At 34.4% G+C, this 16,388-nt stretch overlaps 1 protein-coding gene across 1 annotated transcript in view; it reads left to right on the forward strand.

Annotated features, from left to right (window-relative positions):
* Positions 1-16,388, forward strand: part of CCDC141 (coiled-coil domain containing 141) — a 57,946-nt gene that overhangs the window by 14,841 nt on the left and 26,717 nt on the right. The window contains exons 6-10 of the mRNA XM_010158694.1: positions 2,136-2,255; positions 7,943-8,137; positions 10,713-10,885; positions 13,753-13,894; positions 15,689-15,808. Coding sequence (XP_010156996.1) covers positions 2,136-2,255; positions 7,943-8,137; positions 10,713-10,885; positions 13,753-13,894; positions 15,689-15,808 — 750 coding nt within the window. The remainder of the gene's footprint in view (positions 1-2,135; positions 2,256-7,942; positions 8,138-10,712; positions 10,886-13,752; positions 13,895-15,688; positions 15,809-16,388) is intronic.

Raw genomic sequence — 16,388 nt, forward strand, 5'->3', positions numbered from 1 at the left:
GGAAGGCTTTTCAGTTTTTGTCTTTTTTTCTCACCAAATCTGTAATTGGCAACAAATTAATTTTTCCCAAGTTGAGTTTGTTTCACCTGTGATGGTAACTGGTAAGTGATCTCCCTGCCTTTGCCTTGACCCACAAACTTTTTCATTTTATTTTCTCCACCTATTCTGTAAAGGAGGTGGAGTGAGAGAGTGGCTGGGTGAGTGTCTGGCAGCTGGCCAGGGCCAACCCACCACAACAAACTAAGCTCCACTGTTGGCTCAGTTCCGCTCCCCACCCCTACCAGTTACTTCTTGAAAATTTTCTTTTTCTGAATTGAGTGTGGGAAACCTAGGTAACCAGTGGAAGACTATATATAAGCATTGAACTCACCTGGACCATAATCAGTGCAGGATGAGCTATTTAGCAATCTGAGTAAAATGTTGAAAAGTCTTTGATTTCTGATATGGATTAATCCTCGCAAACAGAGCAGATAATTATTGTAAATGACGAAGAACAGAAGTGAGTTTAGATTTTGACTGATTAAGAAATCTACTGTCTTTTTCAAACAGAGATATTAACTTTCTCTCCTCTCTCAACCCACCATCAAAATCAGTGGAAGTGAAATTCTGTGGGTTTCTTTCTTAAAAAGCAGTTAAATATTCCCAGCTGTTGCTTAAGAGCTAAGCTTGCACAGCTGAAACCTCTCAGTGGCATTAGCTGTAGTGGTAGCCAACTGATTAAACTCACTGTAATGGAAAGAAATATTGCCAAGTTATGAAGGAGAGAATGCTTTACTATAAGAGGGTTAAAGAATAGACTTTTTCCTCTGCCTAGCATTACAGAAATACTATGTATTTTTCCTAAGCAGACACATGATATAGAGAACAGTCCTAATTTACAGAGAAATTTTTCTTTCCCTTTTAGAACAGTTTTTATTGTCCATTCCATTCATTTGTATTTTGGTGGTTCCATAGTAAATGTTCTGTGAAAATGTGCTTCCAGGAAAAATGTTTCAATCAGTAAGTACACATCTGGAGGATAGGGTCAAGAAATAAAAGCTCAGTAGTAAAATAATTTGTTTACTTTCCTACCTCTGGTAATCTCTCTCCTGAGATAATGTGCCCAATTTTTTATTTGTAACTGAAAATATTTCCAACACACTTTAAAGGTTCTTTCATTTTTATAATTGTTTAAATTTATTAAAAATAGCTTCTATATGAGCAGATGAAAAATGAATCTGTGTTGTGCTATTGAAATTTGTAGTACAATCTGTAGTACTGGAGTACAAAGTAATTTTTCATATGCTATGCATGATTTAAGTATAGTGGTGATTTTCCAGACTGAAAAGATTGGAGGAAGTCTCCTTGATACTAACAACTCATTCTTACTGATATTCTAAAATGCAAAGCTTCACTTAGCAATTTTTGCCATGTGTTGTTTACACAGAAATTGAGAGGTACCTACTGTGAATCAAACAGAAATAAATGCAAGTCATTCAGTGCAATTTAGAAGATGTATACTGCATGTATTTGCTGCATATACTTGCAGAACCTAGTAAGATGCAATAACTTTTTTTAAGCTACTAAAGGTTATTCCCCATAATATCTCAATAGCTTAACTGGGTTTTTGAAGCCAGGGTTGGAGAGGTCCTCTTAGGTCATAAGGCCCATTTAGTCCTTTTTGCCTTTTTCTTTTTCATTTTTTGTATTGTTGCAAAAGTAGTCAGGTTTATAGTCTTTTCTGTATGCAAGAGGATATTTTTAAGTTAATATGATTCTAGAGAAAACATGCATTATCTTTATCATATTTTAAAACATGCATTTATTTTATGTGTGACTGTAACTTGATTTTTCTTTTACTGTGTTACATTTATCATTTGGTCATGATTGATGAATAAATTTTTGTCTGTTTTGTTACATATATTCCAATGTGTTTGTTTTGACTACAAACCTTTCCTTTTGGAGTTATTAACATTTAAATAGTACAAATGCAAACATCTGAATGAACATTAGGAATGAAAAATGGACTACATTTTGGCTGCATTTTGTACACGAAACGTATCTTGTATGTGTTTTTAAAAATGTATATATTCTAAAAAAACCCAAATGAACAGTTGTTTCTCAATTTTTTTTTTAACTGATTTTTTTTTTTTTAGGTAACATTTTGGTACAAGAAAAACATCAGAGATTATTTTCACAAGCAAAACTTAGGCTCATCTCTACTGGAAAATGAAGAGTTACTTCAAGAGCTTGAAGAAATTGAAGTCAAAGTGAAAGTAAGTAATAATTGGTTGGTGAAGCAACTTTAAAAATGAGTAACATTCTCTGTAACTATGGGATTTCTGTTAAGATCTGAAGTGGTATAAATGAAACTTTTCAAGTAATATTTCATAAGTATAGTATAGCTTTGAGGGTATGGTGAAAAGTGTTTTTGTAACAGACATGCAGAGCAAGTGTTCTCATAAGGAGTTAGATAGCGGACCGTTCTGGTATCTGAACAGTTTCACACAAAGGAAATAACACAGGTTTACTTACATTTATTGTTATATTAAGATGAGCTCCACAAATGGTTCACTTAAATTGTTCAGGGGTTAGCCAAAAAGGATTTACAGGACTAACTCTTTTTGTGACGGGGCTGAGAGAAGAAAGGAGAATGGTTTATGATGTTCACAAGTTGCATCTAATCTTGCACCTCACCTTGCTACGAGGTGAAGCCACTGAAAACATCATCATCACCATCTTGTACAATAATCAAGACCAAAGGTAAACACAAGGATTCAGAATTGGGAAAAAAACCCTCAACTCTCCCAAACATTAAATGGACACTTCCCTGTCCCCAAGATTTGAGACTAGAGGAAAGGCAGATTTAGGAAATCATGATTCAGTCGGGGGATATCTGCTGGCACTGATTTCTTGCTGTTACACTTCTGTGTATTGAAGGTGCTTGGCATGGTAAAAAAGAACTGCTAGCACCACTTTGTGGCGAAATAACTTTTGAGACGAAGAAAAGTTCTATTTTTTTTTTTTTTTTTCATATTATATGTTTTCTGCTGCTTTTCAGGACTCAACAATGATGTAATCAGTCCTCCTTTTAATGCAGATCAATAATAAGATGGAATATACTTATCTGTTCTATAGATCTATATGCTTATTTGGTGTGGAGTAACTATGCTAGATAATAGCATGTTCTAATAAAGTTTCAGGATGGTTCTTAATGAGAAAATTAAATATAATTATTAATTAGCATTATTAATAGCTATATTTGTTAACATTAACATAAGGATCAAAAATATTGCATTTACCTGCTTCTTTCCCCAGATGTCGCAGCTAATGCTTAGATATACAGAAAAGGTATTTTACAGTTAAATGTCTGTCTGGAGCTCTCCTCTCTGGCTTTCCTGGGTGGCCATGTTCCTTTATCATACTCTTCATGGATGCAAACTCACTCCATCCAGCTCTTCTTGCCAGGTTTTCTGTGGCTGGCATTCTGTTGAGGAGTTTGACAAATACTGTATTTCATCTGCTTAGGAGATGTTTTAACACATTCCTGTATTTTGATAGCTAGAAGAAAGTATGTAAAGAAAAAGTATTGTTCTTTATGGATAATTTTATTTCCACCTAAACATTCATCTTTTGTGTGCAGCAGACACAAATCTACATTCATCTGTCAGGTTCTCCTCTCTGTCTGGTTTTCCCATAATGCCATCTCACTGACTTGAGAGAGCCTTCGTTTTCTATTATTTTTCTGTTAATGGTTTGGGGATTGATGAGGTTGGTTGTTTTGGTTTTTTTTTAGTAGGTGCCTCTCTGTCCTGGCATTATCTTTTAGCATCTCTCAACAGTTTTCTGGGAGATGACTGACTTTGAACTTCTTTGTCCTCTTTCTGCCTGCTGATTCTAACAACTCACTGTTAAATACACTGATACAGCTATCCACTGAATTTCCCAACAGACAGATCATATGGCAATTGTCATAGCAGGTCACAACCCTCTGCAGTTGTATTACTGCACAATGTTTTGTTTTTAATTGAGGGAATTGTATCATTATATTGTTAGTTAGCTATACAGTAGTGGAGTTACTGAAGTTTAAAGGCTTTCAGATAATCACATGGGCTAAATTATCAATGTGCCAATGTATTCAATGAATCAATTGCAGGCTGAAGTTGGGCTCAGAAAAAGTTCAGTTGTTCAAATATTTTACTTAAAGCCATAATAATTTTACTTCATCAGTTTTAACACTCTTAAAAAAATACCTGATTTATCAAAGAACCTAGAAACAAGTCATTTCCTTGCCAAGTGGAAGAATGAAAGCAAGTGTTTAAAAGACTTAGTACCGTGGGGAAAAGTAAGAATAGTGATATGAGCTAAGGAGACACATTGAGTACAGGCACATGCAATGCCATGTGTCTTTAATAGGTCAGAGGAATTCACAAGCATTTCTTGACAAATAGAAAAGTCAAGATAATAGTAGACTTTGTGTTCCTTTCAGGGAAAACAAATAACAAATATTGCAATGCTGACTGATAGATTTTTGCAAATTTAAAATGTAGAGGACTGAAGGACAGAAAAAACTGACAAAGATGTTTACACTGATTTTGTATGTCCCGTTGATGGAAAGTATATGCTATTTATATGTAGAAAGATTTCTTTATAAATAGAAAGCTGAAAATGAAATTGTCACTGGCTATTTTATAGAAAATTGAACCAATTTTGAGTAATGATCAAATAGGATAGCAAATGGGTCTAACTACATTTATTTCCCACTGAGATTGTGCAAGGCTTTAATGTTTATGGAATATTATAAACCATAATATTATAATAAATTGGTTTTTTGAGCTTGGGTGAAAGGTTAAAGAAGTTTGCTTCAGTATAAATGAGGCAGTTTAACCTGTGCTTTAGGATCACCTAAAAGCTGCTATTGGGGATTGCATACAAACATTCAATAGCTACAGTTAACTGCTCTTACAGGAAAAAATTTCACTACAAGTTGAATCATTTTCTTATAATTAGACTTGCCTGCTGTAATTGTAAATTCCATAATGTGTTGCACTGAAACAATTCAGAGCTTTTTATGTTTTAATGTGTCTGCTTCCAAGATAACTGTAAACAATTTCCTTTCCTGGTACATTAAAATATGCATTTTTCATTCTTGCATAAAGTATTATTTAAATTATTATACAAATAACAGATAATAACAAAATGAGGAGGCACATATTCAACTGCACTTTTGCCTTTTTTTTTCTTAATTATTATTAGTCCTATTTAAAAGCTCACAACTGCAGCGGTTTGTTTGGTTTGGTTTGGTTTTTTTCCCCTATTTCTTATCAATATGTATATGTTTAAATGTAAATGAAATTTTGATTAGAATCTGACCATGGGATGTATTTGATACTAGTCATTCCAACTGCGAATACTGGAAGATGATGACATTGTGGTGCTGACATAATTGGATGTCAGGGGCCCACACCTTATTAACAAATAGGCCAATTAAGCTGTGTGTATGGAGAGATACCCTCACTATTTTTTCCCCAAATTTTTGCCTGTTAAAAAAATTTGCTGGTTAAAATCTTGTGTCTCATTTATTATGTAAAATGTGTCCTTTTTTTCCCTGAACTTTGCTAAAATATCTTTTCTGTTGTAACCTGCAGTAGTTAGTACCACAGACTAATTCATATAGTTTCATCACTTAATATACCTTGATAGTTGTTTTTTGAGAGACAGTAAAGGTATTTTTATAATTCATTCTTTTGGTACTATGTTGTCTTGCAACATATTGACATCACACCAGTCATCACATTCGTTATTCCCATGGATTTGTTTATATTTTAAAATTACTTTTGTTACCCATTTCAATACCCTCTATTACAGCTATAGTTCATGTGCTGTGAAGCTTCAGAAATTAATCCAAAGTTCAAGGCAAGAACATACAGGCATGGTCTGAATGCGTGTGTTTTCTATTTTGGGGTGTCTTTTTTACTGCTCTGTGAGTAATACTAGATCTTTTTCCTGAATTGCTCAAGTTAATCTATAATGCAACAAGGAAATTAGTCCTGTCATTGGAATTGCCCTGTGCTATTTAGGTTTGGCTCTCTTGGGCAATGGGTATGTTGGGAATTGTAGGGTGTCTCTCACTTGATAGTGGGTGGTCCAAACCTAGTCCATACCAACAGGGAGGGAGAGAGAACTGCATCTTTTGGAGAAATCCATGTAACACAAATTGCTGATCTTTTTGAACAACTGTTATTCCATACTAGTTGTCACAACAATGGGCAACTTCAGAAAAGGAATGCACTGACCTATGAAGACCAAAATAGGTCTACTCCCGCTTAGTGTAATTCAGACAAGGATAAAGTAGCATGGTGGGACACTGTAAGGGAATTAGGATTGCTGCTGTTTGTGAAATATCTGTGAAAAAACAGGTTAATTCTTTGGGGGAAAAATTCCAAATTAGTGTCTTTCACTAGCAATTTCACTACAAAGCAACAACAAATGTGAGGCTAATGTTCTTTAAGCATGCTGAGAAGAAATTAACTTACTCTGTAATATTGTTGTGCCACAGACACACTTTGGAGTGTTTTCATGAATAAAAAATCTCGTTTATTTTTGAATATTTCAATCTGCTTTACCAGATATATGATACCAGTTTGTAGAAGAAAATGTTAAATGAATTTCAAAAAGGTTCTTCTCTTATTTAATTCATTACAAGAAAAAGTGGAGGAAATATGCTACCTAAGACATGGGAAATTGCAGTATAGGATCAGATGCTCCTTTTGTTTTGAACAGCATAATAAGGCACCAATTTTAGGTGTTGACAAGCACAGCAGGGATAAAGTACACTGTGTAACAATTTAATTATTTTATAGTTCTCTCTATAGAAACACAGCAGAAACAAAGAAGCAACTAAACACCAAAGCAGTAGTTGCAAGACAGAAAAATATGAAATGGTGGTTTTCTCTTGACTCTCTTGAAGTAAAACACTTTTCCATTTGAGCTACCTAATCTGAAACAACTTTCCGTACCTCTTTATAACCTAAAGAAGATAGTGGGAGTGAATACTGTGATGGCATTTATCACGTTAAAAAAAAAAAAAAAAGGAAAAAATTTTGTTAATGAAGGTTTAATCTCTAAAATTTTACATATAATTTAGGTCAGCACACTAGAAGTGCAAGTCAGTTCAGTATGAAAAAATAAATAGTAGTCAAATGCACAATCAGTTCTCTTTAGCTAAATATGCTTCCAATTGGTGCAATGCAGACAAGAATATCTATATGCAAACTTGTACTGATTCAACTGAATCCATTTGAAAGCACCTTAGTCTTGAAGAACCTAGCTCAATTAAGTGTCAGTACTGTTTCTGACTCTCTGGCTTGAAATTCTGAAGTATGAACTTCCTTTTTAAAGTATCTGTTTGGTCTGTCACTGCTGTGACAGAGACATGCTCTCAATGGACTTGTGTTTTTGTGAAGCAAATCAGGGAAGATGTACAAGGAGAATGTCAGCGGTGATAGCACACCTCACTGTAAGGGAGAGTCATTTGATTTAATTGGTTACCAGGCAGCTCTCTCAGAAATTGTCTCACTAGAAGCAGTTATTATCTAGCCAATATTGTAATGTGCTCTTGGTTAAATAGCTGGACTTAAGGGGCTGTTTGTCGTGAGAGTGTTTTCTTACCCAATAGAAGTTTTTTATATTTATGTTATCCAGACCATTTTCCCCAGCAGACACACTAGTAACTGCTACTTCTGCTTGTGAAACTGTGTCTAGAATCTAGAAAGCCACCACTGAAAACTCTGTCATGAAAACCATAATTTGCTGAGAAAGCCCTCCTAGTAGAAATATTATTTTACATGATGATAACTTTCAGGCCCACAAATGTGACACGTTTCTCAGTATTTATATTATCATTGTGAAAGTATATTACTTTTCTATGTGTAGTTGACTACAATGGAATTTTTCCTCTTAGGAATGGAATTCCACTGTGGAACAACTGGAAGCTGAAGCACTTAAGATCTTGCTTTTGGAGGACTACACAGAAAAAGAACATCTGAAGGTTTCAAATCAGAAAATCTGTCTGTTACGAGAAGAAGTGTGCTTCCAGATGAAAGAAAGGAAAGTCCTTCTACAAGAGGCCAATGACTTTTTTCATACTGCTGACAAGGTTGGTAAGAATCCAAGTCTGTAAGAATAGCATATCTCTTTAAAAAAGGGTTGTCAATTTTGTTGCTTTGATTTGGGGCACAAAGCTTTTGAAACATTAGGTGTTTAGCCAGTGGTGCTACCCAACTGCCTGTTACACTAAAAGTAAAGAAAACAAGGATTTGCATGCTTTTTTGGAAATATTAAGCACTTAATTGCTGCTATATGAAGGTGTCCCATTGAGTTTTAAGTCTGGTAATTTTGGAAATCAGGTGTTACCTCTAAAACATTTCCACTGAAAAAGACCTCGGTGTTAAAGACCAAACTTAAAATGTGAAATCTCTCTGTTTCTGTTTTACAAGGAAACTGGTCTTCAAAGGCGCATACATCAAGAAGTGTTAGTAATGTTAATTTTTTTCAAAACCTTTCAGTTAGAAAAGTTCATATTTTAAGGTGTCCAAAGACCAAATAGTATTTTTGTATTTTTTTAAGCATATTGTTTCCAGATTGTTTATGAAAGCTTTAAAAACTGGAACATTTCCAAGGATAGCTTGAACAACAATCTTCATAACTCTATTAAATATGCTGAAAAAATAACCGTAAGACTTTGCCTTCACTGACTTTTTGCTTTGAGTGCCAGGTGGGGCTGTAATCAAGTTTCTGTTTAACCTTTACTGTGTTCCTTCGGTATTTTGTTAACAACATGTAAACAATGCTTGCGGTTGAAATTATCTACAGACCTTTGAAGTGAGAGATATCTTTTCATTCATTAAGTCTGTTCTATCTTGATTTCATTCATAATGAAGAATCAGAGATGAGCTGACGGAAATGGTGTTGAAGCTGTTACTGATAGTTAACCCTCATCTAGTTTGTGTAAGGAGCTATGCAAATACAGGTTTATTGTTTTGAGAGCAAATGTAGTATCTTTTCAGCACATAGGGCTGTGCTTTGCAGAAGTATCTGCTGAAGAAAGCACCAGCTCAGGTGTATCTCCACAGCATGCTGTTACACCTGTTAAGGTGTGAGAGTGAATAAAATGCTATTGTTACTGTAGTTCAGAAAAGAGGCATTTTCACCACTTTTCATGGTATGCCTCAACCTCTGGGTTCTCTTTAAACATAAAGGGAAAATAAGCAAAATAGAGTATTAGTTGTTTTGAACTAACTCATAGAGAACTTTCAGATTGTGTGTGTCTCGTTGCCATTTTAAATTGCAATGAATTCAGGAAAATAAAAACATAGAAGTATAGCAGTTGCATTGTGTTTGTGCTCTTAAGTTCTGTTGTACATTTGACTGCATTCTGTTGTATATTTGCCTGTATTAAGCAGTATTTTCTCTGTGTGTTTTCAAGCCCCTTGGCCTTTTTGGATCCTTGGCTTTTTGGTAATCATGCACTTTCTTTTTTAAATATCAGTCCATTTCTATGTCTATGTAGCTACCTTCAGTTTGACTTTCTGCAAGGGGATCTCTGTGTAGCTATCCTCTTGGAATAATTGGAAATTATATATGGAATAGTCTGAGATTGCTTTGGTATGGCAAAAGCTTGGAAAACACTCACCTGGATAGCTTTAAATAAATAAGGCTTTTACTGAGCAAAATATGCTTGCAAATTCACTTTTTTAGTTAGCTGTGGAGTATCTTGTACTTTTGAACACAAGTTACTTCAAAATTCACTTTTGGATTTTGAATGCAAGGACATATATACTTTCTTCTAACTACCTTAGATGCTGCGTTTTTATTCCCTCCTATATGCCATTGTAAAATTAAAAAGTGTTTGAGATAGAATGGCTCAGGAAAAAGGGATATTATTTCTGCTCACAGCAGTTATCTTCAGCATGTTATCTTCAGCATGTTATCTTCAGCATGTCAGTGTTCAATTACTGCTTGTAACTTTTTTTTGTCACTTTTACTAGCATAATTATGATAGTATTTTGCCTACTAATCTTCTATGCTGAAATGAGAGAAAACAAAACAAAACAAAAACAAACCTGTCATTAGTGTGAAAGAATTAGATCACTAATTATAACCCTCCTGCATCTTTAACTTGTGAATATATAAGTTGCAAAGTATTTTTGTGTTATCAGCTGATAGATCAAGTGATTCTATTTATAAAGCCATATTCATGTTCTAGTGCCACAGTTGCATGTAGGCTTGATGCTTTCCTCATATTCTGTTGTCTATGGCATTACATGCTTATGCTGTTAAAAAAAAAAATCAGAGATACACACATACGCTAATACTTGAAACGAGTCTGAGACAGATGGTCGGCTTGGTGTCAATTGTTTAATCTTTATTTTGTTGAGGTCCTGAAAGTCTGAATTTAGGGTCTGATTTTGCTCTTTGATGCAGAATAAGAAGGGTGTAGAATTGCCAATGACTGCAGTGGCTGCTAGGGAAAAAGTCAATCCAGACAACATCCTGCTGCAACCAGTATTCCTACTTGTAACTGAAATTGAACATGAGGAAACATAAAACTTTGCTTGCAGTAGCAGCCTTAACTGATTGAAGAAGCATTGATCATCTGTTTACGTAAAAGAGTATACATAAACTTTTTAAATACAAATATTAGCAATAGATCCTTTTTTTCTTTTTTTCAGGTACTTGATGGTCTTGAAGGTATTGAGAATTACCTTAAAATCTTTAATTCAGAAGGCTTACATTTGCCTGTCTTGACGATGAAGTATGAGGAACTACAGGAAGAAATTAAAGGTTGCACAGCAAGCACCTTGCAAAAGGGACAAACTTTAGTTAATAAAGCAGGTTCTCACAGGTATTACCTCTGATTTTGTGTATCTGGTGCATTTCTACATATCTGCATGTTGCTTCATAACTTGGCTAGTTAGAAACAGACTGCCTTCAGAGCAAGTGTAGTTAAGTATGTAGGTTACATTTAAATGACGTGAAACTCAAAGTTTCTGCCGTACTTATCTGTTGGTTTTTATACAAACCAATCTCTTCAACAAAAATCTTTAGGAATTCTACATGTTACTTGTAAGAGTGGGGTCAAAGAGTGGAATTGATATATTAGAGCATATTTTGTTCAGAAACAATGGTTTAGTAAGCATTTTGGAAATATAAATTTATGTAAATGGAAATTAAAATGTCAGTGGCTGTGAACACTCTGATGCCAATATAATTCTTTTAGACCTTTCTGAAAGTCATCATTATAACAATTACAATTGTTTTGATTCAAGACAAAAATACAGGTGTTAGGTGCAGAAAATATAGTGGTTTTTCCACTTCTAATAGGTTTAATTCATGAATGAAATAACTTCTTTCCTCCAAACTCTTTATTAATTACAGTGATGATGTACTCCACAGTAGAATTTTTACACTGATGTAAAGCATGTCTCAGTTAGAATCAGTCCTAATGGCTTAGCATCTCCTACTTTTCAGGTGTCAGTAGAAGACTGGTGCAGTAAGAACAAAGACCATTTAATACTAGTGAGTTCTGCTCCAAAGACTGAGTAGAAGAGCATGGCTGATGGTTGGCTAGTGGTCAGCTTAGCTCTATCTTCCCATTACATGCTGATATCCTTAATTATTCCTGAACTTTGAATAGCTGTACTTCAACACAGCAACTGAAAGTTTAGACAAGATTTTCATTTAATCTCATGAACTTGCAAAAAGTTTTACATAAAACACCTTCAACTGTCACCCCAGATGTAATTGCCTTGAACCTAGTAAAGGGATGAAATAGAAAATTCAGATACAAAGTTGATTTGGGAACACATGGAGCTGGCTTTACAGCTGTTGTTAATGCTTCAGCAGCTCCTGATATTTTAATTAAAGGGAAAGGCATTTACCTCAGTGAAATTTTGACTTTCATTCCTGAATCAGCCATGATTCCAGAACATGTGCTGCTGTTCTCTTGGACTTGATGTTCTGCTAGATATTACCTCTACAAAAACAGATATATTTCAAATTATGGCTGCACAGCATTGATTAATGTTAGGAATGCTTAAGATTCTGATAGAATTAATCCCTGAAATAACAAGACATTGATTTTCTTTCTTCCTTTCATATTAAGAGCTTTTAAAAAATATTTTTAAACAGTCCAAATCAGCAGTGGGATAGTAAGATATCATCAGTACATATCAGAAAGAATGGGATAAATTTTTCAAAATAATCCTATCAGTCATTTCTGGTAAAATTAAATAAAAACAGGTAATGCCACACACATCATGTGCCAAAGTGCTGCTCAAGATATTTTATAAATAAATAAATAATTTTTTTCTGCCTTGAAGACGTAATTTTAAAAACAGCGAAGTATTATAAATGAAGCAGCAGTGATGTAGATAAGGAAGGTGAAACTTAAAACAATATCTATAGGCAATCTCACTAGAAATGTGTTTTGTTGTTTCTAAAGAACAGTGAAAAATTCCAGGCTCTCAAATATTTTAAATCTCTACTTGCATCATAAAATAAGTAAGTCCCTTTCTTAGAAAGCCTACACAGGATATTATGGCTTTTCAGGTTTTTCCCTGCTTCCTTCAGGCCTCATGTCCAACATGTGATGAACTTGCCATATATTTCAATGAGTAGTGCTAGTATTTCTGTGCAGGTGGAATACTATATTTGTAGACATGGGCTTGAGGATTACTATAATGAAATAATTTAAACTGGCAAGAAATTCTGGTGGTCATTTGATCATAGAATCATAGAATGGTTTGGGTTGGAAGGGACCTTAAAAATCAACTAGTTCCAACGCCCCTGCCATGGGCAGGGACACCTTCCACTAGACCAGGTTGCTCAAAGCCTCATCCAGCCTGGCCCTGAAGACAGCCAGGGGAGAGGCATCCTGCTCCATCAACTTTGTTGATTTTGATGAGATGATGATCTAAATTGTACTGTATCTTCTGAATAAGGATACTGGAAAACTCAATGCAACTTCAGAGCATCTGCCATGTGTAGTACTGGTTTAAATGCACTGAGAGCAGATAGAGTACTTGAGCATTAAGAGAATGTAAATGCAGATGGATTTCTGTATCTGCATTGGTTTGGATTTTTTAATTTTTAGAGTACCAAAATATAAACCAGGCAGTTGGCATGCATATGATAAGACAGCTGTAGTAGTTTGTGATTTACAAGTCTTGTACTGATACCTTCACATTGAGGAAGGACTATGTTTAAGGCTAGTGACACTGACTTCAGTGGCATAATTTGAAACACAACTCACAGTAAAAATAGAGTAATATTATGTTAATTCTGACCTACTTTCAAATTTTCTTGAGTCATGTTGCAGCCTTATACTAAAAATAAGTCCAGATAAATGGAAATTCTGAAAATGTTCACATTAGAAAAAGAATAGATTATAGGAAAATGACAGAAGGCAGTTCTTGCAATCCCAGACTGTTTCAAAAGGGTAATAATGGTGATTTTGATTTTTGGGCTCTCATATCCCTCACTGGTGATAAATTCTTTGTTTGGAAATGTCATTCCTGTGTTATATTCACTATCAATTTTATTTAGAATAATTTTAATATTTCTCTTGGTTATTTTTCTTTTAGGGTTACAGTTTAGTAAGATACTTGCTATACAAATATAAAGAAAAGTTGCTGGATTTCTTTTAATCATTGTCATCATGATTGTTGAGCAGAAATGAGAAATAACAACAGTAGTACTTTCTCATTTTAGCTCTTGGGTGACAGGAATTCAGAAAATGATGGAATATGTTAAAAAAAGAGTAGGTCAATTAACCAGGCAGCATCCAGATCATGAAGAACGAACTTTGAAGAAACAACAATGGACTGTCTCACTTGAAGATCATCTAAATAAGGTACATCATAACACATCATCTTCTTAACGCATTTATGAACAGTGCATTGCTGTTCCGTAATTTAACTATGTGAATATTAAAGTTGAATCAAATAATTACAAATAACATATTGATTGGTTGTAGAGCACACAGTTGTAGTTAGAATGCTGAATGCTCTTATCAGCACAAGCTAATCTAAGCTGTTCAGAAAATTGCAGCTGTTTCCATAAGAACCTTTTACCAATGATCTTCAATAAAGCATGGTTTTGCTTAGATAATGAGCTATTATAATTTGCTATTTTGGAAAAGAAGTGAGCAATCAGGACTGTGACCTATATGTGGAATTCCTCTACTGTTTCTATGTCTTCTGTTTTATTTGGCTGAAGATAAAAAGAGAAGTGTGGCAAAACTGAGGGTTAACAAGCATGGTGACTGTGAACCACCACACATTTTCACTAAGGCTGAAGGAGAGTAGATTCTGTCCACTATAAAAATTCCCTTTATTCTATTCATTACAATACCGATGCGTCTATGACATCACAGCCGCCTTTAAGCTGTTGGATGTTCGATAGTACTGCAGACCTTTTTAGCGACTTGTCAGAGATGGTATAGACATACGGGTCCTAAATAAGGTTCCCTTTGTAAACTCAAATTTAAAAATATTATATTTTAACAAGGTTCATATGAAGGAAATACCAGAGCATAGACCAAAAAAGTAAGCAAAATTTAACGACTGAATAATTAAGTCTGAATCTGATGTTTTATATTTGTATGATGTTTATAATAAACAGTTCAGAATCAAATGAGAAGTCAGTTTGTCATAAATCTGTCCCTTTTTATTCAATTTATGTAAAAGAGGCCTTGTGGTATTGGAACACAGTGAAAATATTGAGTTTACCTGATAATAAAAGATGTGCTGATAGCTACTGTTGGCCTTGTAAAAATAATATCACCAGCATATTCTGAATCTTAAGGTAAAAATTCAGTTATGAAGGCTATTTTTACTCAAAATGTAGACAAATTTTTGACATGCAGCTTCATTCTGCAGTTTGTTCTAATAATTTTCTTCCTAGTCTTGCCTTAGAGAACATTATGAAGATTTGAGTCATAATACATGATCTTTCATTACAGTGGACAGTGCTTATTGTTGTATTCCTACCAAGCAAAACAATTTTCTTCCCAACCTTCTGCTAATCCAAAATATCGTGAAGAATCTGGTGCTAAATTCAACTGCCCCTGAGCTTCATTTAATAAATTTTGAACCTCAATTCCAAACCATGTCTTAGAATACATGGTACATATGAATTCACATGTGTAATGATAACTATACATACTATGGTATCATCTGCCTCTGCTCTCCATAATCTGCTTTATCATCAACATGAATATGTAACAACTTACAGGGACAATGAAATGGAGTTGTGTACATGTGTCTGCATAATAGTAGGTCTCTTGGCTTGGCAGAGAAGCTTTAAATGTACCTTCTGATTGGAAAATGGAGCATAATGACAGTAGTTCTGCCAAGATTATATCATCTACAATATAATGCACTTGTGTCTTATTCAAATAACAAGCATGGGATGCTTAGAATAAAGGAAAGCACTATCAATAAAATGATAGTAAAGTGGATTTTTTTTCTCAAATTCTGACCATACCTGTTAGAATTTTCTTAGGAGAAAAAGTAGAATTTTCTTCCTTTATAGTACTTCATGTATTACTTAAGAATGTTACATCATTTTTTCTATACTGTCTACCTGTATAAATTTTCATGCTACTTGTATAAATTAATGATACAAATAATTCTTTCAAATAAAGGTATCGCAGTTCATTAAAAGAATCACTCCGATGATTGCAGGTGGTATGGAAATTGGTTTGTATTTGTCTGATTCGGAAAGAGTTTTAAACACGCACCTTGAACTGGTGAAACAGACTAAGGTAAAAAACCCCACCAAAGCAGAATCTTTAATAATGTTAAATACTTTTAGAAACAAATACATGCTTTCTGTAATTCTACATAAGGTGAGAGGCTGAGAGTTTCTTACATATACTTGGAAAAAAAAATGGGTCTAAAAATACAGTTTAAAACTGTAGTTAAGGACCAAAACCACTGATAACATTCCAAGTCAGTCCTGCTTATATCAGTTGTTATCCTTATGTTATTTGTTACTACCTCAAGATCCCAGTTTCAACCCTTGCTAGGAAGGCTCTTCAAATGTGGATTGTTCCTTTTACCTGAGACACAAAGTTTAAAAATTTTCTACACAGTCAGAGGCACAGTAAACTCCTCTTAAAGTTTACTATGCCAAATAAAAGGGATTAATCAGCAAAAAGGAAAAAAAAGTAGTTCCCAAGTGCAGAACCTTTGAAGGGGGCTGTAAAGTGGCCATCAGTATCTATTGGTCATGTTGGGAATGCAGCCATGGCATGAAAGCACTGCAGCATTCAGCTCTGAAACACAGATGAAGCTATTTTTCAAGTTGCATCCAGGGCCTTTCCAGCCCTGTAGCAGTATCTG

This window comes from Eurypyga helias, unplaced genomic scaffold (genome assembly GCF_000690775.1).
Source record: "Eurypyga helias isolate BGI_N326 unplaced genomic scaffold, ASM69077v1 scaffold2169, whole genome shotgun sequence".
NCBI classification, from domain to species: domain Eukaryota; kingdom Metazoa; phylum Chordata; class Aves; order Eurypygiformes; family Eurypygidae; genus Eurypyga; species Eurypyga helias.